This window comes from Arvicola amphibius, chromosome 6, assembly GCF_903992535.2.
Source record: "Arvicola amphibius chromosome 6, mArvAmp1.2, whole genome shotgun sequence".
Taxonomy (NCBI): domain Eukaryota; kingdom Metazoa; phylum Chordata; class Mammalia; order Rodentia; family Cricetidae; genus Arvicola; species Arvicola amphibius.
The window spans coordinates 129,581,705-129,604,207 of NC_052052.2; the positions used below are offsets into that span (position 1 = coordinate 129,581,705).

At 43.1% G+C, this 22,503-nt stretch overlaps 1 protein-coding gene across 1 annotated transcript in view; it reads left to right on the plus strand.

The window, feature by feature from the left end:
* Mboat1 (membrane bound O-acyltransferase domain containing 1) overlaps positions 1-22,503 on the plus strand; it is a 105,167-nt gene that overhangs the window by 56,960 nt on the left and 25,704 nt on the right. Inside the window, exons 3-6 of the mRNA XM_038334186.1 lie at positions 221-298; positions 7,637-7,732; positions 18,268-18,323; positions 21,324-21,378. Of these exons, the coding sequence (XP_038190114.1) occupies positions 221-298; positions 7,637-7,732; positions 18,268-18,323; positions 21,324-21,378 (285 nt within the window). The remainder of the gene's footprint in view (positions 1-220; positions 299-7,636; positions 7,733-18,267; positions 18,324-21,323; positions 21,379-22,503) is intronic.

Genomic DNA, 22,503 nt, shown 5'->3' on the forward strand with positions numbered 1-22,503 from the left:
TCACTTACTGATTCTGGACATTCCCATGGCTGCAACTGCAAGCTGGGTCCAGGTTTCCCAGTGCCTTTTGAGATACAGTGTTTTGATTCCATAGAACAACACTTGGACTTATGTCTTTGCATGAGTTGCTCTTTGGAGTGGTTAGGTGTGGGCTATCCAGTGGGTAGGTCAGTATAAACTGTTCTCAGTGTCTTACCTCCCCTTTCCTTGTATCTTAAAGGTATGCTGTGCATCTCTTTGTGTTGGTGTTGATGAGTTATGGAGTCATGGTCACCACAAGTGCATCCAATATCCACAGGTAAGATCCCGAGATCGAGCAGTGTGCGGGGAGGAATTCTGTGACCTTCCAGGGGAAATGTGTTTTGCTTATTCACCATGCGTGATGCATCCGAGTATCTCTAGGATGTCAGAGAACAGGGAGGATGGGAATCTTCAGAAAAGGCTGGATGTAAAAAGGATGGGAAGTGGGATGCAGTTGAAAGAAGGTTTATCCACTTGTCGGGCAGCCTCAAGCTGGGCACAACTTAGGCATTCACCGCATTGGCGCGTGATGCAGCCGTGGAAAGGAAGAAACTCTGGAGAGACAGAATGACGTGTTTGCATCTCAGAATAAATCTCAGAATGAGGGAAGCCACCCGGTTTTAGGAAACTCAAGCTAGTCTGTGGTGTGGAGTGGTGCCAGGAGATGGGGCAAGGGTCACGCTTTTCAGAAGTGTGTGTAAATGTGCAGGGTGAGGCCAAGTCCGTTCTCAGATCTGGTACAGTGTTCCAAGTGTTTGTGTAAATCAAGACTCATTAATTGTACACTTTAAATATGTAAACGCATAGTGTACCAGAGAACGGTTCAATGAGGAAGAGCTAAGTTGCGCCATGATGTTTGCTTTCAAGGCACAGAGGTAGTTATTTCTTCCTTGAAGTCTATGTGATCACATGATCAGCAGATAGACTGGTGGCGTGTGTTTTACAATGTGTGTCTGTCTTTCCTGTGGTCTGTCTGAAAACTCAGTGTTGATTTCTGCCTTTTGTGGGCACTAAAAAGTTACATTTACATATATGTATCAGTATCTTGCCTCCCCTTTCCTTGTATCTTATTTAAAACTAAAAATTTTATTAATAATTTTCTTTTATTAAATAATTATTTTGGGGACTGGAAAGAAGGATCAATGGCTAAGAATATTGCTCCTCTTCCAGAGGACCCTAGTTCAATTTCTAGAATCTAAGTGTGATGGCTCACAACTGCGTGTAACTCTACCTTCCGAGAACCCAGTTTCTGGCCTCCATCAACGCCTGCATTCACGTGTATACACTCACACACATGTGCACAATTAAAAATAGAGCAAATATTTAAGAATTTATTTTTGTTTATATGTATGCACATGTCTTGTGTGAGTTTATGGGCCCTGCGTGTGTACAGGTGCCTGAGGAGGGCCCTGGATCCCCTGGAACTGGGGTTACATGTGGTTATAAACCCAATGATAGGGATGCTGGGAATCCGTCTCTGTCAGATGGTCTTTATTGCTGAGCCATCTCCTCAGCTGCTAGTGTATTTTGTGACTATAAAGTCTTTTATCTTGATTATATTGCATTTTCAGCATTTAGACCAATTCTCAGCCCACGCAACAGTGAAGGCTCAGTAAACACTCATGAAATTAATGGCCAGGGTGCTTTGAAAAGATACTTGCAGGCTAGGCGGTGGTGGCACATGCCTTGAATTCCAGCATTTGGGAGGCAGAGGCTGGTGGATCTCTGAGTTCGAGGCCAGCCTGGTCTACAGGGCAAGCTCCAGGGCAGCCAGAGCTACACTGGGAAACCGTGTCTTGGAGAAAAAAAACAAAGCACCTCGCTAGTTGCACTTGCTGTTTCTTTGTTCCCAGCTTCTCTGAAAAGTCCCCCTGCTCCCCTGTGTGGTTTCCCGAAGCCCTTGATTAGAAAGGCTGACACCATACTTCTTAGAAACACTGACATGTAACCTTTCAATATATAATTTTGTAGTTACAATAATTTTTTTTTTGTTTTAAGAGGAAAGTCTTTTTACATGCTTTAAACTTTTGTAGTACACTTTCTGGTCATATTCTTCTCCTCCCAGCTCCTCCCAGGTCTCTGTTTTCACTCTTCCTTACTTCACATTCTTTCTCTTAAACAGACAAACAAAAACAAACAAACAAAACAGGACACAGAAATCAAACAAGCAAGAAACTAAACCCCCATGAATTCTATTTTGTGTTAGTCAGCCTGGCTTGTGTGTGTCCTTGACTTGCCAGCATCACTCCATGGAGGATCTCCTACCAGTTATGCAAATAGCGTCTTGAACAGGGATGGGGACATCACTCATACTGACAAACACTGATGGGGTGCCTTCTGGTTTTTAGAGGATCGAATACTTACATGAGCCCTTGTTCCACGGCAGGCCTGGGTTTCCAACTTCCGCCCTAGAGTCTGGGAATTAGCGTGTGGGATTGGGACATTCCAACCTGGGCGGAGCTGAATGGTTCACAGCACACAATGATGCTCTCCATAGCAATTTTGTGGTTGGTAGCAGAAACCTCTGCTATGAGAATAAGAATGGAAGATGCCCAAACTTGTTCTTCCTCTTTCTGTTTGCTTGACCGGTTGCCAGTTTGCAGAAGTAGGGAGTGGTCCAGTTCCCCGAGGAAGAGCTCCACGTCACTCAGAACATGTCCCAAAGTTGTTTTGCTCTCAGCTGTTTCAGAGAAACAGGCTAGGAAATGTGAAATCCGGATAGGTGGGTTAGCCTCTTTGTGGTTGGCTTTTCCCAACTCCCATGAGGTGCTGTGTTTGTCATAGTGTGAATGACAGTTCTTTTTTTTCTTTTTCTTTTTTTTTTTTTTTTTGGTTTTTTGAGACAGGATTTTTTAATTAGAAAAAAGTAAAAAAGTTGTGTGATTATTTCTGAATGATTATGAATCCCCCCATGTGTGTGCATGTGTGTGGGTAAGTGTATATGTATGGTACATGCACGGATGTGCTTGCATGCATTCAGAGACCAGCGTAGAGTGTCAGATGTCCTGATGTCCTCCTCTGTTGCTGGACACCTCACTGGCTTGAGACACTGTCTCTCATTGAAACTGGGAGTTCACTACTTTTGTCTAGGCTGGCTGTATGGCTGTCCAGAAAGCTTCTAGAATCTGTCTCTCTCTCCTACTTCCCCTCTCCCCCATCTGGGAGGGTTACAGGCAAGAACAACCATGACCAGCTTTTTATATGGGTGCTGGAATTTGGAACTTGAGTCCTAATGCCGTTCTTACCTTCTGAGCCATCTTCCTGATTTTCTTGAATGCAGAGTCTGAAGACTGTGATTTCATGATCCTGTCTAAATTGTCCTTCTTTCCATGTCCAGTGTTGGGAGTTCCCTCTCGTGACTCAGAAGAGGTACAGAGAGGTAGTGAGCATTGTCTGCTGTCCGCAAGGATCTCATTTCTGGCCTAGCTGTTCCTCAGGATGTTTTCTTAGAGAGTTCTTAGGGTCCCACTTCTGTTTCCATCCCAAGTTGCAGTATGAGGCAGGAAGCACAGACATCAGCTTGCTGTGCTGAGACCAGCTGAAGCAGATTCTGATTGATCTCTTCCAGGATGGAAGCCTTGTGTAATGACTGGTGATGTAGTTGGTTGATTTTGGATATCTTGCTTTGTACTATATCCTAGACTAAGCTCTTTTCAATGTATTCCATTATTCTCAATACATAAATGATTAATATATTGGTTGGTATTTGATTTCATCATTGCTAACAGTCTTTCTAAAACAAGTGTGTAGGATATAGATTTGATTTTGTCTTTTTAGTCGAGGTAATGAATGCTTATGTAAGTAAGTGATTTTGTTTTATAAAGAGAACATCATACCCAGCCAGGTCAATAAGAGAACATTACTGACTGTCCTGTCCCAATCTCTGCCACACTCCTTTTCCCAAAATTAGCCACCCTGCCAATATCTCATTCCACAGATTTTGAAGTCCTATTATTTTGTGTTCACAAAATATGTTTTCTGCACCACACGGGAATTTAGGTAGAGTCAGTGCAAGAATGCCCTGTTGTATTATGATTCAGTACTTATCCCTGTCATTGACAGCTGTGGTTTAATGACAACCACTGAATTGAGTCTGTTTGCCTTATAAGCAAGGCAAGAAACAGGTGCAACTATGGTTGACCTGGTTCTGGCAGAATCTATTGTCTGTTGAATCTGCTTTGTACTTCTGCCTTGAGCTCATGAGCTGTCTGGAGAAAGGGAATGGAAGCCAGAAGCAGTAAGGCTTTCTCTCCTCCTCTGCCTTTTTGCTTCTCAGGGCATGTGTTCTTGGCCTTTGGCTTTGTCAACTCTTTATGGTTAGAAGGGATTGAGAATGGATCCGAGGTAAGGGAAGCCTTTTTGTATGAAGTAGACTGACTATTCTTTATTGAAAATATTTTGGAAAGAAGTGTTTCCAGGTTTGAAGGCTTTATGATTTTGGAATATGAGCATAGGCCACAGTGGCATGAATTATTGAATATGAAACCTTAAGATTGGAAATGTTTTGCCATCTGAATCTTTTTGAGGGCTGACATGATACTTGTTCTTTTTTTTTTTTAATTGTGGGTATTTTTCATTTTAGAACATTTCAGACCTTGAACTTTTTGGTTAAGCCCACTTAACTCTCACGGTTTTCCTTTCTTTTTGGTGACGCTGAGTAGCAGCTCTGGTCTTTGTGCACAGTCGGCAAATGCCCGCCCACTGCCCCTCAGCTGTAATACAGTCCTCTGTAACTAAGATGAAAGAGAAGCTAATGCCATGCAATGCTTTAGAGAACTCTCTGTGCTCGCTCTCTGACTATTGTCCTTACTTTACTACTCCTTGGACTGACCTGGATTTCATGAGTTATTTTAATGTGAACATGTGAGTTTCGGTACAATTTAATTCCAGAATATTCAAATATTCTCCCCTGGTTTATGACCTATGTTAGAAGTTACAGCTTTCGGATGTATGTCTCTACCTGTTGTTTTCCTGAGACATTTAAAATGTTAAGTGTATCCATTTCTTCTAATAGTCACGATGCCCTCACTACCCCGAATCTGTGTATCCGTGTGTCAGGCTAAGGGCTGGGATGCTCAGGGTTCCAGAGAGTTGGGGAAACAGATGTACATGTGGATAATTTTAATTTATTAGTGTTATGTACTAGGAGAATACAAGCAGCTGAGCAGTGTTTTATGCTGGGCTTGAGGAACAAAGGTGGTGTAATAGATAGGATGCTCTACAGAAGCAAGAACAATAGAATATGCGTATATATCCAGACATGATGGTGTATGCCTTTAATTCCAGCACTCGGAAGGCAGAAACAGAGGCAAATAGATCTACGAGTTCCAGGCCAACCTAGTCTACATAGAGTGAGATCCAGGCCAGCCACAGTTACAAAGTTACATGGTGACATGGTGAGACCCTGTGTAAACACACACACACACACACACACACACACACAGAGTGGGGGAGAAGGAGAGATAGACAGAAAGACAGACAGACATACACATTATTATTAGATTGGCTTAAATGATAGCGCCTGAGTAGCACAACAGTGGCTATCTGCTGGGAAGGCCGAGAACCTTGTAGTTACTTAGTCCAGGAATTGAGACATTTCAGACATTATAATCTGTCACTGAAGCTTCTTGGATACTGAGCCCAGTAGAAGGCTGGAGAAGCTGTAGTCTGGTGATAGCTGTCCATGCTCAGAAATAAGCAGCTAGGACTGGAGAGTTGGCTCAGCAGTTAAGAGCACTAGCTGCTTTTCCAGAGGACGCAGGTTCAATTCCCAATACTCACATGGTGGCTCACACCTGTCTGTAATGCCAGTTCCAGAGAATCTGATGCCCTCTTTTGGCCTCTATGGCGACTGTGCACATGGGTGCATTCACTTGGTGAATGTAGACAAAACATTCATACATATAAAGTGAAATTAGTGAATCTATAAAGAAAAGAAAGAACAAAAGTAGGTATACACATGCTGCTTTCTCCTTAGACTTTGTATCTGTATACCTGTTGGAAATGCCACCCACACTGAGGGCTAATCTTTCCCTGAAAATACCCTCACAGATATATTCAAATCTTTATTTCCCCAGCTGTTTAAAATCCAGTCAGGTTGACGACCAAGCTCAAGCAGGGAGGATGTCTGAACAAGTGATAGTGGAGAGGGAGCAATGGAGCTGAGCCTTGCCTGAGAACGGGCACTTTCCAGATGAACTGTAGGATGGAGGAAGGAGTGGCAGGCAAAAGGAGGGTCGTACAGAAAGGCATCCAGTTCGAAAACAAGATGCGGTTGTGGACCATGGGCAGGCCAGTGTAATGGAGGCTCAAATGGACCATGTCATCGAGGCTCAAATGGACATGGACCACAGCTGGAGATGAGCCTACAACAGTGGAGGAGAGCTTAGAGTGGGATGCCCCTTGATTGCTGTGTTCAGGGGTTCTAATTTGACTTGACAGTGGGCTCATTGAACCCTTTAAAGAAAGTACTGCTCATATACTTATTTGTACAATTAACACAGAGTAGGTGGGTTTGGCTAACAAGCGCGAAGGGACATTTGTGCTTCCATGGAACGTACAGTCAAGAAAGGGAGACAGTAGCTCATCAGAGTGTCATAGTCTGCTTAGGCTGGCAACAAGGTACTCTATCTAGGCTAGCTAGATGGCTTATAAAAGACAGAAATTAGTCTGTCATATCTCTGGAGGACAAAAGCCAGATTCTAACCAGCTAGGGGCTTCTAGTGAGCATCTTCTTATAGTCCTTTATGAGAAAGCCCTCTGGATATCCCTCTGGCTTTCCCAGATTTGCCTCAAATTTCTTATGTACCGGAGGATGCCTTTGAACTTCTAATCCTCCTGCCTGAACCCCTTGTGTGCTGGGATTACAGTTGTGTGCCACCACAATGGGCACAGAAGCCTTCCTTTTATAAAGGTGCTGATCCCAATCACTAGGGCTCTATCCTTATGATGTAATCATCTCCCAAAGCTTCTCTATCTGATACCATCACACTAAAGGTTAGGGCTTTTGAATACATATTTGGGGACATTCTTTCCATTGTACCGTATTATTGTATGTATTTAAAATTGCAAGCTGGTAAGAATACATATATATGTAAATGTCTCTCCGTGTGTGTGCCACAGGTACATATCGCTAGTTCATATGTCATATCACCTGTGCCACATCTCTGACAAACACAGGGGAGTTGCTCAGGAATAATTGGTAATAGATGTCTGAGATGTGGGTGGAGAGCCATGAGCATATGATAGAGAGATGTGTTTAGTGGCGCTCACCATATAAACGTAATGGTTTGCGCTGAGAAGGAGACCAAGAACATGTCCACGTGTACCTGGTGCCATTTAAACCAGAAGAGCTAGAGGAAGAACGCAGGGGTTTGCAGTTTGTAAAGCTGTTCCAGTTGAAATCTTTTTGCTGCCAAAGCTGTAGTCTGGGGAGGAAAGGATGAAGGACTCAGAGGAGTAGAAAGGGGAGATGGGATGGACTAGGGTGTAGCTGGGACGTTAAAGGCTTTGTGACCAGTCACTTGCAGAGGGTGAGAGAGAGGACTAAGAGAACATTTGCTGAGCACCTTACTGTCACACACATTAATCTGGTCCCCTGTGTTTTGTGTTTCAGGTATTCCTTTTTCGTAGCCATGGGATACCTTACGATATGCCACATCAGCCGGATATACATCTTCCACTATGGAATCCTCACTACAGATTTTTCTGGGTGAGTATCTTAATTGGAGAGGGACATGTCTGAGCGATGACTAAGCCTCTCAGGGTCTATAAACACCAAGTACAGGTTAAGGATTATCATGGCCAGCTAAATCACTGTGAGATACTGTGCTAATGAGATTGAGGTTAAACATTTACCTGTTCTGTACAACTGCCATCTCTATCTATTGTGAGAAGGTCAGGGGAACCTCGTCCCCTCCCATTTTCTTTAGTCGTATTTGAACCCTGTTGGGTGTGTGATTATTGCTTGTCAGCAGCCGCTTTTGTACTTCAATGGCAGGGTAGAGTAGTACATAGGGCCCACAAAACCTAAAGTATTTACCCAGTTTCCTGTCGTAGTTAGGGTTTTTATTGCTATGATAAGACACTGTGATCAAAAGGCAGGTTGGGAAGAAGAGGGTTCATTCAGCTTATACTACCACATCACAGTTCATCCTCAAAAGAAGTCGGGACAGGAATTCAAGCAGGGCAGGAACCTGCAGGCAGGAACTGATGCTGAAGCCATGGAGGGGTGTTGCTTACTGGCTTGCTCAACGTGGTTTGCTCAGCCTGCTTTTTTATAGATCCCAGAGTTACCAGCCCAGGAGTGGTATCACCCATAAGAAAGTGGACCCTCCAATATCAATCAGTAATTAAGAAAATGCCCTCCAGCTGGGTATTATGGAGATATTCTCTTAATCGACGTTCCCTCCTCTCAGATGACGTTAGCTTGTGTCAAATTTACATAAGACTTCCTAGCATACTTCCTTTATGTATTTCACCTCTTTAAGGGATCTTTAAAAATATGTGTGTATGTGTGTCTATCTGTCTGTGTATGTTTATGTAACTTGGATGCAGTACTGGTAGAAGCCAAAAGAGGACATTAGATCCAGAGCTGGAATTATAGATGGATGTTCCCCAGAGAAACTGATCTTGGGTCCTCAGGAAGCATTTTAACTGCTGAGTCATCTCTCCAGCCCCCTGCATTTCATCTCTTACTAGTTAATAATATGCTGTTGCTGATAAACAGGTGGTACCCTGAAGCTTTTTTTTTTTTTTTTTTTATCATTTTTTGGCTGTACTGTATCCATGATTCCACTTTCAGATCCTCTTGACTTCTGTTAACTACAAGGGAAGTCCCTGGTACAGCTAGTACCAGTGACTTGGTGGGTCACCCCTCTCCGTATTGGCCCTCTGGTACAGTCCATTGCTAATTCTATGTCATGGCACTGGGGAGACAGAACAGTTGGTAAAGTAAATAAAGCAGTTGCCTGCAAGCATGAGGAACCGACTTTGAGCCTCAGAACTCACATAAAAAAGCAAGTATGGTGGCACATACATGTGATTCCAGTGTGGAGAAACAGAGACAAGTGGATTCCTGGACTCACTGGCCAGTCATCGTAGCCTACTTGGAGAGTTCCAGGCCATGAGAGACCCTGTCTCCAATAACTAGAATAGCAACTGAGGAACAACACCCAAGGTGGTTCTCCACAGTGCACGTGCGCACGCACGCACACATACACAACACACACACACACACACACACAACTCTCTATGTATACACCTCTCTCTCCCACACACACACCTCTTTCTCTCTATACACACATGCACCTCTCTATGTATACACATCTATCTATCTATCTATCTATCTATCTATCTATCTATCTATCCATCTATCATCTGTCTATATACATACATATTCTATCTATATACATACACACATTCATACCTCTATATATACACCTCTCTCTCTCTCCACACACACACACACACACACACACACACACACACACACACACACACCTTTCTATATATGTTCATATTAGTTCAAGCACAGCCTCTTATGACCCTTGTGAAATGAAGGTAGGTGTTGTTTCTGGTGACTGATGTCGTCTGATAGGAATTCCCCAGGAACTAGGCTCTGTTCCCTACAAGCAGCATGGATCAGGAGAACCTGACTTCTCTCCTCTAGTTAGATTGTTTCCCATTCAGTGAATCTTTGGTAAATAGACCTTTCTCTAAGGGTGAAATACATAAATTCATATGAATCATAATGAGTAGATATGCCACCAGCTGTGAGGTGTTTAACAAGATTAATTAAAAAGAGGGTTATTTCATTGATGTCAAATAAGGTTAAGAACTGGGACTGGCCGAAATGTATGAAGTCAATGGTGCTCGTGCTGTACATAGCCATAAGGAAAGTGGTGATGCCCTTGATCTAATCAGTCGTGGTGATGGTCAAGATCCATTGTCAGCCTGATTAGATTTAGAGTCACCTAGGAGATTGGTGAGGTACACTTCTTGACTTGTTTATGAGGGTATTCCAAAGAAAGAACTGATGGGCTAGGATCCACCCTGAATCTGCAACAGCTCCTGTCCACAGGTTCCTTCTCTGTTTGAGTTCCTGTCCTGACTTGATGAGGAGCAGATATGGAAGTATAAGCCAAAGAAACCCTTTCCTCCCCAACTTGTTTTTGGTCATGGTGTTTTGTTGCAGCAATAGAAACCCTAACAAAGTCAGAGCCTGAAATTCAGATGCCTGAAGGGGAAAGATGAGTGTTCTAGCACAGAACGAGAAGAATTCACATTGCCTTGCATGTGTGACTGACTGTACAGTACCCCCATCCATGAGGACAGGAATTCTTCACTTACGCAGATTCTCAACACCCTCATGCACATATCCAAAAAGAATGTTTACCAGTTGTCTGGGCATCCGTTAACCCAATCAAGTTTGCACATAAAATTAATCATCTCAGCTGGGTGGTGGTGGCGCACGCCTTTAATCCCAGCACTCGGGAGGCAGAGGCAGGCGGATCTCTGAGTTCGAGGCCAGCCTGGTCTACAAGAGCTAGTTCCAGGACAGGCTCCAAAGCCATAGAGAAACCCTGTCTCGAAAAAAAAATAAAAAAAAAATTAATCATCTCAGCTTCTATAGAAGCTGATTTTATATACATTTATCTATAATGTGTGGGCATAGGTGTGTATGTATATTTATAAATAAATAAGAATATATATATGAGAGATAGTAGTTTGTCCAAAACCAGCTTGGGGACTTTGGGAAGCCACTGAAGGAAGTTTAGTACATAAAAATAATTGCTGTTGAATTAAATGTGGATGAGGCTGCTGCTGGGAACATTGAAGAACACTGCAGATATCAAGAATTCTTTGCCTAGATTACTTCCAGGCACCTTTTGTTTTGTTTCATGTTTCCTCCCTGATTTCATGCTAGAGGAAATAGAGGAAATGACCCTAGAGATCAGGTCATTTATGCAAGGGGGTCATTGTAGCAGGGGGGACCTACACTCCAAGCAGAGGCCTTGCTCTTGTATCAAAGGTTCTTGCATCCATTATTTGCAGACAGACTGAGAACCATGTATATAGCAGGAAGAAATTGACAGAAGTGCGCACAGCTGCAGAATGGATGTGCACTCGTATAGAAAGCTATCATGTAGCCAGGGTCATGTCCAGGGTTAGCTGTCCTTCCCAAACTTGTGTCCACCCAGCCCCAAGCTGTGCCCTCATTTCTAAACAGCATCTTTGCAGATGCAATCAGTTAAGTTGAGGTGACTCTGGCTTAAATTACGTGCTTTAGATGCAGTCTGACCAGTCTTCGTAGAAAGGTCTGGATAGATAGACTCAAGCCACACCTAGAAGTAAGATGACTGTGTGCAGAAGATAGGGGTAGGGCTTAGGGGTGTAGCTGGAGTCCAGCCATGTTGTCAACAAGCAGAAGCCAGGAAGAAGTGCGGGGCAGATTGTCCTGAGCCTCCAGAAGGAACCACCACCATGTGCATGTGATTAGCTTTGGTCTTTTGTTGTCTGGGACCGTGAATTTAAAAAAGAGAACTTGAGTTTTGTTTGAAGCCATCCGGCATGAGGCAGTTGGTCATAGCAGCTTCAAGCAGCTCATACACTTTGATTCATGCTTCTCTGTCTTTGGATGGGTCAAGACACATCTCTCATTCATGTCTTAGATAGTCTTATTATGCTTCCTCCTCCATTTGCTTCATCAGCACCACAAAGCTTTCTCCTTTTCTCTTTCCTTTTCTTCTTTTCTTTCACCCACCCCCCACCCTTACCTTAGACCGTCTTGTTCATGTATTCTAGACTGGTCTCTCCCCTATAGCATAAGCTGAGCTTGAACTCTCAGTTCAGCCTTTCAAACGTATGCTGGGTTTATGGGTATGTATCATGCACCTGGCATCTTTTGCATTATTTTTGTAAGGTCAAAATCACGGAAAGTTTCCAGAATGGGAAGGTCAAGGGCATTTGGGGAAAGCAGTCACGTGCTTGCACCGCACGGCTGATGCTGAGTTTGCTTGACGAGGAAGGTGCAAACCAACTTCAATCTTCCTCACTCTCTGAATTGGGTGAATTCCCTCAAGTAGTGTTTATTTCGTGTTTTTTTCCCCCTAATTTTCTGTTTCAAAGTGGCATCTGGTGTCACAAATCACCCTGACATGGGAGGGTCTAAACTTTGAGGACGTGGACAAATCTTAGTGTTTAACACTTTTCATTGCATCTTTAGTGTAAGAGCACAGACAGGCGTTTAGTGGGCTCGGGGGGTGATTAGCATTTGTGTCTGAACATATACGGATCTCTTTAATTTGGGAAAACATGCACACTTGAACTTTAGGTTGTTCCAGGACTTGAAAATTTATTTATCACTCAAAAATAATCAAGTTTCCGCAGGCTGGCCCAGTAAGGAAAACGCAAACGCACAAGATACACTTTTGCCAGGGCTACTAATGCAATTTAAATCGATACACGTATTAATAGCTGTGAATGTCTTTATGTTTTCTCTCCGAATGTGGGCTACAGAAGGCATTTTGTGGGTTGCAATCCCTTTGGGGTTGCATATCAGATATCCTACATATCAGATATTTACAGTATGATTCACAACAGTAGCAAAATTACAGTTATGTAATAGCAGTGAAATAACTGTATGGTTAGGGGTCACCACAACATGAGGAACTGTATTAAAGGGTCGCAGCATTAGGAAGGTTGAGAACCACTGCATTAGAATATGCACCCTCTTTCTGGTGAAGCTCAGCAATTGTAGTAATACCAATTTTGTGTGTGTGTGTGTGTGTGTGTGTGTGTGTGTTGAATTGGTTTTTTATTTCTTTCACTCACAGAAGGGTACAAATGAAGTTATGTTTTCCGAGGGTGGCAGCCAGAACTCTGACTTCTTGTTTTCCAGTCCAGGCCAGACCCAGGCAGATGATTTCTCCCTCATGTTGGCAATTCAGGCCACCAAGTGTTTTTGAAAACATGGAACGAGGCCTCGCACACGCTGCCGGTGGGAGTATAAATACATATTACCCTCCTGGAAGGCAGTTTCCCTACACATTTCAAGAAAGAATGCTTTCAAGTTTGTATGTTATAATAGGCTAAATTGTTAGGAATTGAATCACTGTGAGGAAATAAAATATATTCACGGGGAATTTTAGCTATTTTCACTAATAGTGAAAAACTGGAAGAATCCTAAATGGTCTAAAAAATGTGGACAATCAAATCAAATAGCTAGATTAATGCTGCCATTGGGAATGAGGTTTTTACGCCAGGTGTAATGGCGTACATCTGTAATTCCAGTACTTGGGAGGTTAAGGGAGGAGGATCGTCCTGAGGTGGAGGCCGGAGTGAGCTGCAGAGTGAGACCTTATCTCAAAGAAAGAAAAAAAAAGACAGAGAGGAAGAGGAAAATGTTTTTAAAGCAAAGGAGATGATCTGTGCCAAGCTTCCATTTCTTTCTCTGAATGTGGGTATCTATAGAAAAGGAGTGGGAAGAAATAATGAAAACGTAGGACAGCTTCTCCCAGAGGGGCCATTACTGGTGACTTCATATTTGTTTTATGAATAGTATCATGAATACTCCTGGAATGTTAATTAATATATTTGAATGCATAGTGAAGAATCATGGAGATTCATAGTTGGCATTTGGACCAGCCACCATTTGTGTTCCCTGCTATATCTTAGGGGTACACAATAGAACTATGACTTTGGTCCCTCTCCTGGTGGTGGCCATTTGCCCTGTTGTCCCCAGGTAGTATTTTCCTCTGTTGCTTTATGACACCTGGCCACCCCATCTGACGTTCAGCCCAGTCAGTGTCCAATGTCCACATAATTGCGTCCTGTGATTTGGAAAGAGAAGACATATGCAAAGAGATTTCAAGGTTGGCTTTTTTTTTTTTTTTTGGTCACATTTTCCCCCTTCCGGCTCTCGCTAGGTTTTCAGTCTTTAGAAGAGTCTCTTAGAGTTTAATTCTGCAGACAAAAGTTATGCTATGTCCCTTTGTCCTGTGCCCTGTTGAAATGGGAAGTGGTGACTGTGTTCCTGGTCAGTGCCGACAATAGAGCTTAAAGCTTTGAAAAAAGTGATGTGTGTGTGTGTGTGTGTGTGTGTGTGTGGTGTGATGGTGGTGGTGGTTGGAGATTGTTACTGTATCATTCTTATGTCTCAAACTTATATTCACCTGCCTGTTTTGCCTTACTTCACTTCTGTGCTTATATTTCTGTTTTTTACTCATATTTCTTTATCCAGATTAGACTAATCATCTTGAGTTCAAGAAGACAAAGTATGATTTTACTTGCTTTTTGCTTTAATCATGGGAGAAAACAATGTCAGGAAGGGAAGATGGCCCTCTCACCTTGATTTCAGAGGCTTCTCAGGTCCAAGGGCACAGCAGGACATCGATGAGGGTGTGCGAATCTAAGGATGTGGCTGATGGGGAGAAATCAGAGCACAGCTCAGGTTCAGCAGCCTCGCTGTGCTGCAGAAGGACTCCGGCTGCATGAGGGAACTGTTTGTGTATATCCTCCTATTTCTGTGTTTGCAGTGTGTGTTCAGGATAGCCCCGCACAGGTACATCAGAGGCTAGCCTCATCTAGAAAACCCTTCACAGGCACACCAGAGGCTAGCCTCATCTAGAAAACCCCTCACGGCCACACCAGAGGCTAGCCTCATCTAGAAAACCCCTCATGGCCACACCAGAGGCTAGCCTCATCTAGAAAACCCTTCACAGGTGCTCCCAGAGACTAGCCTGGTTTGTCTTACAGGTGATCCTAGATCCCGTCAATTGGCAACATTAACCACCACATCCTGTATGCTGAGCTTTGAATTTTGGAAAACAATGAGCATGAATACCAATCATAAGACAACAGTGTACCTTAGACTGTTTTATTTGATTGAAATACTGTATATGTGGGGCTTACATTTTTAAGTTGAAGCTTCTAAGGATTCAATTCCCAAGTCTTATTACCTGATAGAACCTCTGTTTAGACTGGGTAGATCTCAGTTCACACTTAGAAACAGTCACAGCTAAAGAGTAGTGGGTGTGGGGTGGCTCTGTGAGGGACAGTTTGGTGTCATCCTGTCACGCTTGCAGATTCTAGTCTTCAGAGCTCAGGACCACGTTTCCTTGTGGTGAACAGGTTCTGATTCTAGTGTGTGGGTTTTAGACATTTAAGGAGCACATAACTCATTTACATGAATTGTTTACTTTCTTGTGTGTAGTATGCATGCATGTGTGAATGTGTATGGATGTGGGTACACGTGGATGAAGATGGATGTATATAACTGTGTGCTTGTATGTTGAGGCCAAAGGTTAAGGCTGAGTGTCTGTCTTGATCATTTCCACCTTATATATTGAGGCAGGATCTTTGTGTGAACTAAAAGCTTACCAATTTACTATCATGACTAACTGACTTGCTCCAGGGCTTCCAATTGTGCCTCCCAAGTCCTGGGATTTCAGGCAGGCCACCATGTGCATTTAGCATTTATGTGGGTGTTGGGGATCCAAACTCTGGATCACCCAGAAAGTGCTTTACCTGCAGCTGAGCCATCTCTTTATCTCTGAGTTTTTTTTTTTTTTGTGTGTGTGTGAATATGTGCGTGAGTATGTGTGTGTGTATGCGCACATGTGCATGTGTGTGTAAGTTGTTAGGGACTTCTTTAGATATTTCAAATAGAAACACCACCTGTTGTGAAACAAATATTATATTTTTACAGAGATGAAGGTCTAGGCTAATTCCATAATATTTTATCACTTTATTGGTACATGTGTGCCCAGACCCTACCGCATATGTGTGGGCTATGTTGGGTGCAGAGCTTTATGTGGTTTGCACATAGGATGTGCACACAGAAAGTGGCACACATTTAAAAATATATGCTGGGATTTGCATAGGAAGCCTGACTCTGAGCATTTCCAGGCTTCCAGAATAAAGCAAAGGAAGACAGAAAGGCAGTGGAAAGAAAACTATGGTGCTTTGAAGGCCATATTTAGAAACCACCTTGAATGCAGTGTCTATATATAGAGAACCTCTTTTGAGAAAGATAGCTCTCAGTCTTTGTTGTACCTTCGGGGTCAGAGGTCTTATTTAACATCAAGAGGGTGAGCTACAAAGACACATGGATCTTTATGACCAAGTTGGTCTTCTAGAAACTCTGAGGTAGCCCTTTTTTATGAGGACCAAAACCATGGTGTTCATTTATTTTTCAACATAAAAGAGCATGGCATGGCTTGCTGCCCTAGAGTGTCTGACCTGATTACCTTCTTGTTGGCTGCAGGTATTGTCACCTGTTCTGACAGAGCACAGACGCCCGCCCTGCTTCTAGGCAGACCTATCTCCATTTTCCCTAGCACAACATTATGTTGTTTTAAGTCCTGCCTATTGGCTATTGGGCTTCCACAAACACGATGTGAGATGCAGGAGGATTTCAAAGAGTCATCGCTATTTTTGTGAGCCGTCTCTCTTGCTCTGTTTCCCTTTTTATTCAGTCTGGTACTCTAGCCCATGTTACAGCGCTCTCTGCGTTAGGGTGAATCTTCTCTCTTCAGTTAAACCTTTTGAAGTGCACTCACAGACACAGCCAAAGTGTGCTTCATTAATTTCCTATGTGTTTCTTAATCAAATGAAGTTGATGATCAAAATTAACCGTCACGTACTCTCACTCACAGTGTGTAAGGGTGTTGATTTCTCTACATCCATGCAAACACTTGTCATTGCCTGTCATTTTGATTACAGCTGTACTGGTGCTTGGAAATGGTACCTCTTTGTGATTCCCACTTGAATTTCTGTGCCTGCTAATTACTAACAACCATCTTTTCATGTACTTACTATCCATTTGCAGACACACCCAACCACACACACAGACACATACACACGAGGGTTATTTGTTGAGATTCTATGACTGTCTTTAAATTGAACTGTCATTAAGTAATAAAATATATTATTTACAAATATTTCATTCTTTTTTCACTTTGAAGCACAAAAAATTTATGTATTTCTTTTTTTGTGACAGGGTCTCTCTAAGTAACCCAGGTTAGCCCCCAGCTCCTGATCTTCCTGCCTTAGCTTCCTGATTACAGGCATATACTATATACAGCTGGAAGTTAAAATCTCGATTCTTAACCCTCATTCAGCTATCTTAGCTTTTTGGCCCAAGTGCCATTTGTAGGTAAGTTTTGATTTGGGGCTATTGTGAGACTCTGTCGTCTGAGCGTGACATGGCTGTTGCCGTTTTTTAAAATAGAGAAGCTGCAATTACTCCCACGAGCCCCTATCATAAGTGGGCCCACTAAAGTGTGTGAGGTTCTTCACAAGATGGCTCTTTAAGTCCATGGGGTCGCACACCTTCTCAAGGATATAAAAACAGTCAAGATTTACAAGGGGAGGTGGGGCAGAGTCCTCTTCAGTACAGTAGCTGCCCAGAAGGTGCCCATGTTCCTGTTGGTAACTCTTCACCTATGCACCCGTGAGCAGCGCTAAACTCTGGTTCTCCAAGCTAGACTGGAGTGGACTCATTTCTTTTGGATTTCACTGGTGCCCTGTCTGGGAAGAACAGGAGTTTGCGCATGTCCCCCAGGAAAGGACTCACCACTAATTTAAGACTGCTGTTGTGTGTGTGTGTGTGTGTGTGTGTGTGTGTGTGTATTTTAACAAATTGCTTGTTTTTCGACAGCTCTATTTTACAAATATATCTTACTGTGCGTGCATGCCAGATTTGCCTTTAACAGAGCAAAGCAGATTGCAGCAGACATGGATGAAGACACCAGGAACAGCCCTTGTGTCTGTTAACATTGCAAGCGTGATTTGAGAAATGTGTCCCTGGGTGATTTTGTCATGATTTGAACATCCCAGAGTGTGCGAATACAAACAGAACCGGTCTGTCCTACCAACCATCTAAACTATATGGGCTGGCTCCTAGGCTAGCAACCTGTAAAAGAACATTCCATCCAGCTGACCCTCCCTCAGGCCTTTTCGTGATGCAATGTTTATTGACCCGGTCATGTGAAGGTCTCCTGTAGGCTGTCCTCTGGTGTTGATACTGCCTTGGCCAACTGAGATGGTCTGGGCTGTCCTGGCGAGCATTATTCTGTCCACATATGTAAAGCAACTTGCAAGGGGGATAAAGTGGACGATTTTAGAGTCTTTGTTTCTGCATTGGATTTGGTAAACTGCAAAGTGAAAACCACCGTGCAAAGAGATAGAAGTTTTTTTTTTCCTTTTTTTTGAACCAGTTTCCACTTTCTGTCCTCTTTCTAGGCCTCTGATGATTGTCACTCAGAAGATCACAACCTTGGCTTTCCAAATTCACGATGGTGAGAAAACACTCTTCCTTTTGGCTCTCAGAGCCATCCAGGTGTCCGGTACTCCCATGCGTCTATCACACACAGTCCAAGATTTACGTGAGCGCTGGCAGGCCTTGCTCTCTCTTGTTCACAGTTTCCAGGCCTCCGGTTCACTCCCCATTATTTTTTTTAAAAAATGAATCCACAGTCCACATTCACTTAAGTGTTTGCTCCAAGAACAGTGAGGTTTCTGTTTACATTTTAAAGTTAATTCATGATGCCCTCTGACCTTTTTCAAATTTATTAAGACAACGGCTTCCTTTCTGCTTTGATTTCATCTCTGAAAAACTTAGAGGGCAATAAAAGATGTAACAGCATTGGCTGGTTAATCAGTTTTTAATGCTATGGTTTTTAGCCCCCCTGGGGGAGGTGTGTGCTTGGAAAAATTGTCTGATAAGATTAGCCTGACCTATAAAAAAGCTGGGAAAAGGAAGAGTCTTTTGCTTGTGTAAAACTGAACACTTTTTTTCACTTAGGTTCTTCCTAACAATGGTCAGAGCACACAGTTTCCATCAGTAGAGTGGTTTCTCAGGGAAGGGAGGAAGACTTTCAGCCAGGTAGATGATTCTAATACAGGGTTAAGGGGTTCAATGTGGGTTTGTGTTGCGCTCAGAACGATCTCCACTGTTGACTTGTCTCTATAGTAGCCAGGTTGAGAAGATTTCTCTCCAACAACTAGTGTCCTTGTTTTACTTAAAGCGTGGGAACAGACCATATTTCATTTGACCCAGTGTCTTTCATTCATACTTGGGGCTTTAGCTACTCTGCAATAGAACTGGGTCATTCCGCAGCAAGAATGGGGTGTCCATAGAGTCACCAACCATCCTGATTTTCCCAGGACTCAGACACACTCCAAAATGCAACTTACATTGTCAGAATCAGAAAGTCTCAGGAAAACGGAAACCCTGCTTGGTGTAGTAGCGGCCAGGAATACCTAACCCATGGGCCTGAGAAAGCCCAGAATAGCTTTGAATGTAGCCCTACCCAAAATCATGAACTTACTTAAAACATTGTAAGGTTTTTTTGGGGGGTATAGGTGGGATTAGCTATGCTGTTCTGTTCTTAAGTGTCAACTTTATATATGACAACTTGGTGTCACCACGTCAAAAGGTTGGGTGTGTCTACCAGTATAGACTAACAGAAGTAAAGTAACCAACAGTCAAAGTGAGTTCAGTTCTGTAAATTGCTATGGGTGTGTTGAGATTTGATTGGATAAAACAGAGTGGGGTCGTATTGTTGACTCTGTGTATGTATGTGTGTGTAGACATGGCCTCACTGTGCTACCCAGTGTAGTCTTGAACTAGGAATCTTCCTGCTTCCTCCCAGGGGCAACCATACTGGGCTGGGCGGTTTTTGTTTTGTTTTTTTGACACTGCTTCTTCTTCTTTTTTTTTTCTTTCGTTTCAAAATAGTCTTTGGACCTAAATTTACGATTTAAAGGACGCTCCCTTTACCACATTTCCTGGAGTATTCCTAACACATAATGAAGTGTTTATTTACTTTTTTTCTTTTCTTTTTCCCCCTTGTGTGTGGGAGGAATGAGGGAATTCCAGAAACACTCTGCCTTTTCTTAGGCATTTTCTTTTGACAGGATCTTATTATGTCTTCTTCCTGGCCTGAAACTCGATCTGCCTGTCTCTGCCTTCCATATGCTATAATTACAGGCCCGAGCCACCACACCTAGTTTAAGTGTGCTGTGGAATTGCCTTCATAGTTACTAGGCAGATTTGGAGTTCTTATGTTGCTTGTTGTACTCCAGAGCCAATACGTAGCTCAGTTCACTTTTGTACTTCCAGCACGTGGAAAGTGTACAGAAGAGGGCCGCAAGTTCAAGGTCAGCCTGTGCTACCTGGTGAGATCCTGTTTCAAACAAACAAACAAAAAAAGGAGGTTAAAAAAATACACACAAGATATGCTTTAGTTTCGTTGACTCCAAGATAGCATGTACATTTTACAGAAAGCAAATATCACTTGTGGTTGGAAGTTTGTCTGCTGTGGATGAGTTCGAAGAAGAAGAAAAGACAAAAATCTGGTGATTCTCTGTGTTTTCCCCTCAGTCAGCATTAGCTTCCTTTTGCTGTTTAGGAGGAGAAAGTCTCTGTTTCCTCCCCTACTATGTCTCATCCCAGTGCTTGCAGCTTCCTGTTAGAGCTATCGCAATTCTCGGGTCTATTAGTAAGTTTTCCTGTTGCTATGACAAAATCCTCTGACCAAACCCGGCTCCCAGTTGGAGGTACAGTCCGTCATGGCCGGGAAGACATGGCGACAGGCGCATGAGCTCTTGTCACGTGGCATCTGAAGTTGAGAAGCGGAGAGGCTTGTGTGTTGCTGCCTTGCTTACTTTCTCCTCTTTATTAAACCCACCTTGGAGTGGTGCTGCCTGTAGTTAAGGTGGATTTTCCTACCTCATGTAACTGCCGCTAGAAACACAGGCATGTCCAGAGGTTTGTTTCCTAGGTGATCCTCGGTCCTGTCAAGTTGACAGTCACCGTTAGCCACCGCACCACGTTTCCCGCTTGGCATCATGAGAGAGACATCTGAATTGGCTCAGCTCATGAAAGGCAGCTGAAGCACTCTTAACAATTGTTAGAGCTATAGAATACTGCTGTGTGCTAAGGAATCTTTATGTGGAGGTGATGGGCAGGCTTTTCTGGAGTTAACAGACTTCCAGGCAGATCAAATACAAGTAACCTTGAATGCTCCCTTGTTCATACAAACCTATGGAGACTTCAGGCAAACTCATGGGTAACTGATATAGAATAACTTTATTTACATCCTGCTGTAAGGATGGAATTCAGGGCCTTGTGTGTGTGCTAGGTTCTTGCTCAACCAATGCCTTCCTCCTGCAGGGCTTTTGAAAAGAATTAAAAAAAATGGGATTCTTTATAGTGGAGGATACAAAAAAAAGTCAGCTTTTCCCAAATGAGTTTGGGAAGACACCTTACTCTGAATTTCATTTATCTTTCATAGGATTGGGTCGAAAAGCTGAAGACCTTTCTGCCGAGCAACACCGACTTGCTGTGAAGTAAGTTAGCAGCTAGTAGTACGTTCTCAAGTCCTTTGGATGTGTCTAGAGCAGTGGTTCTCCCCCTTCCTAATGCTGCAGTCCTTTAATACAGTTCCTTATATTGTGGTGACCCCAACCATAAAATTATTTCCTTGCTACTTCATATCTGTAATTTTGCTATAGTTATGAATTGCACTGTAAATATCTGATATACAGGATATCTGATATGCAACCCATAGGTTGAGAACGACTGGTCTAGAGTTTGTTCATTTTAATAAGTACTCATATATTAATTCTATTATATGGGAGTAATATTACTGTTGAATGCTGTTAATGGGCCCTTGCCTGTCTACTAATCTTTGCCTTTGGACATTACCAAGCAATGGCTAACCTTGCATATAGATCTTTGTGTGCGGGTGTTTGGGTCACTATAGGGAAAAGGTCAAGAGCAGATGAAGCCTATCTCTGATTTTGTCAGTCCTGTAAGAGTCTCCCTTCTCAGGATGTATGTGTCTACTCCAGAATCATTTCTATTGGATTTGTGTCTGGGGACTTTGAGAAATAGTAATTATCATTGCATGCAGCATGATTAGGTCCCAGCATAGGGCAAGATAGGAAGCAGGACAGAAGGGAATCCAGGTTGAGGAGTCAGGGATTCTGAAGGTGTTCTTTGGCCAGTATGGATGGCCAAGGGAAAGGGAAGGGTGTTAGAGAGAAAGGGGGAGGCTCCCCAGTGGATCAGGAGATAAACAATGACATACAGATGAAAATGCTATTGGAGTGGCTCACAAAGAACAGCCGTGGCTGGGGGTTGTGTTCCTACTTGAGGGTTCTAGAAGCATCTGGCATCCCTAAGGACAGCTGGCATCCCTAGGGAGTCCCAGGAGATCCTTTATGAAGGAACTGAGACTTGGAAGCAGTTGTGAAGCACTAGAGGATTCTCATACTCTGGTCTCTTGCTCAGCCCTATGTAGCTATAACCAGCTTACGGCACAGTCTGAGGAAGCTGTGAGTTGAGGCTGTTTTGGGAACTCGCCTACAGTAATACCCTGCTAGAGCAGGCCTCCTGCGCGCCCTGGACGCATTAAGCAGAGGCATGCACTGCAGGTTTTCCCTGGTCTCTTTTTCGGGACCTAGACACCA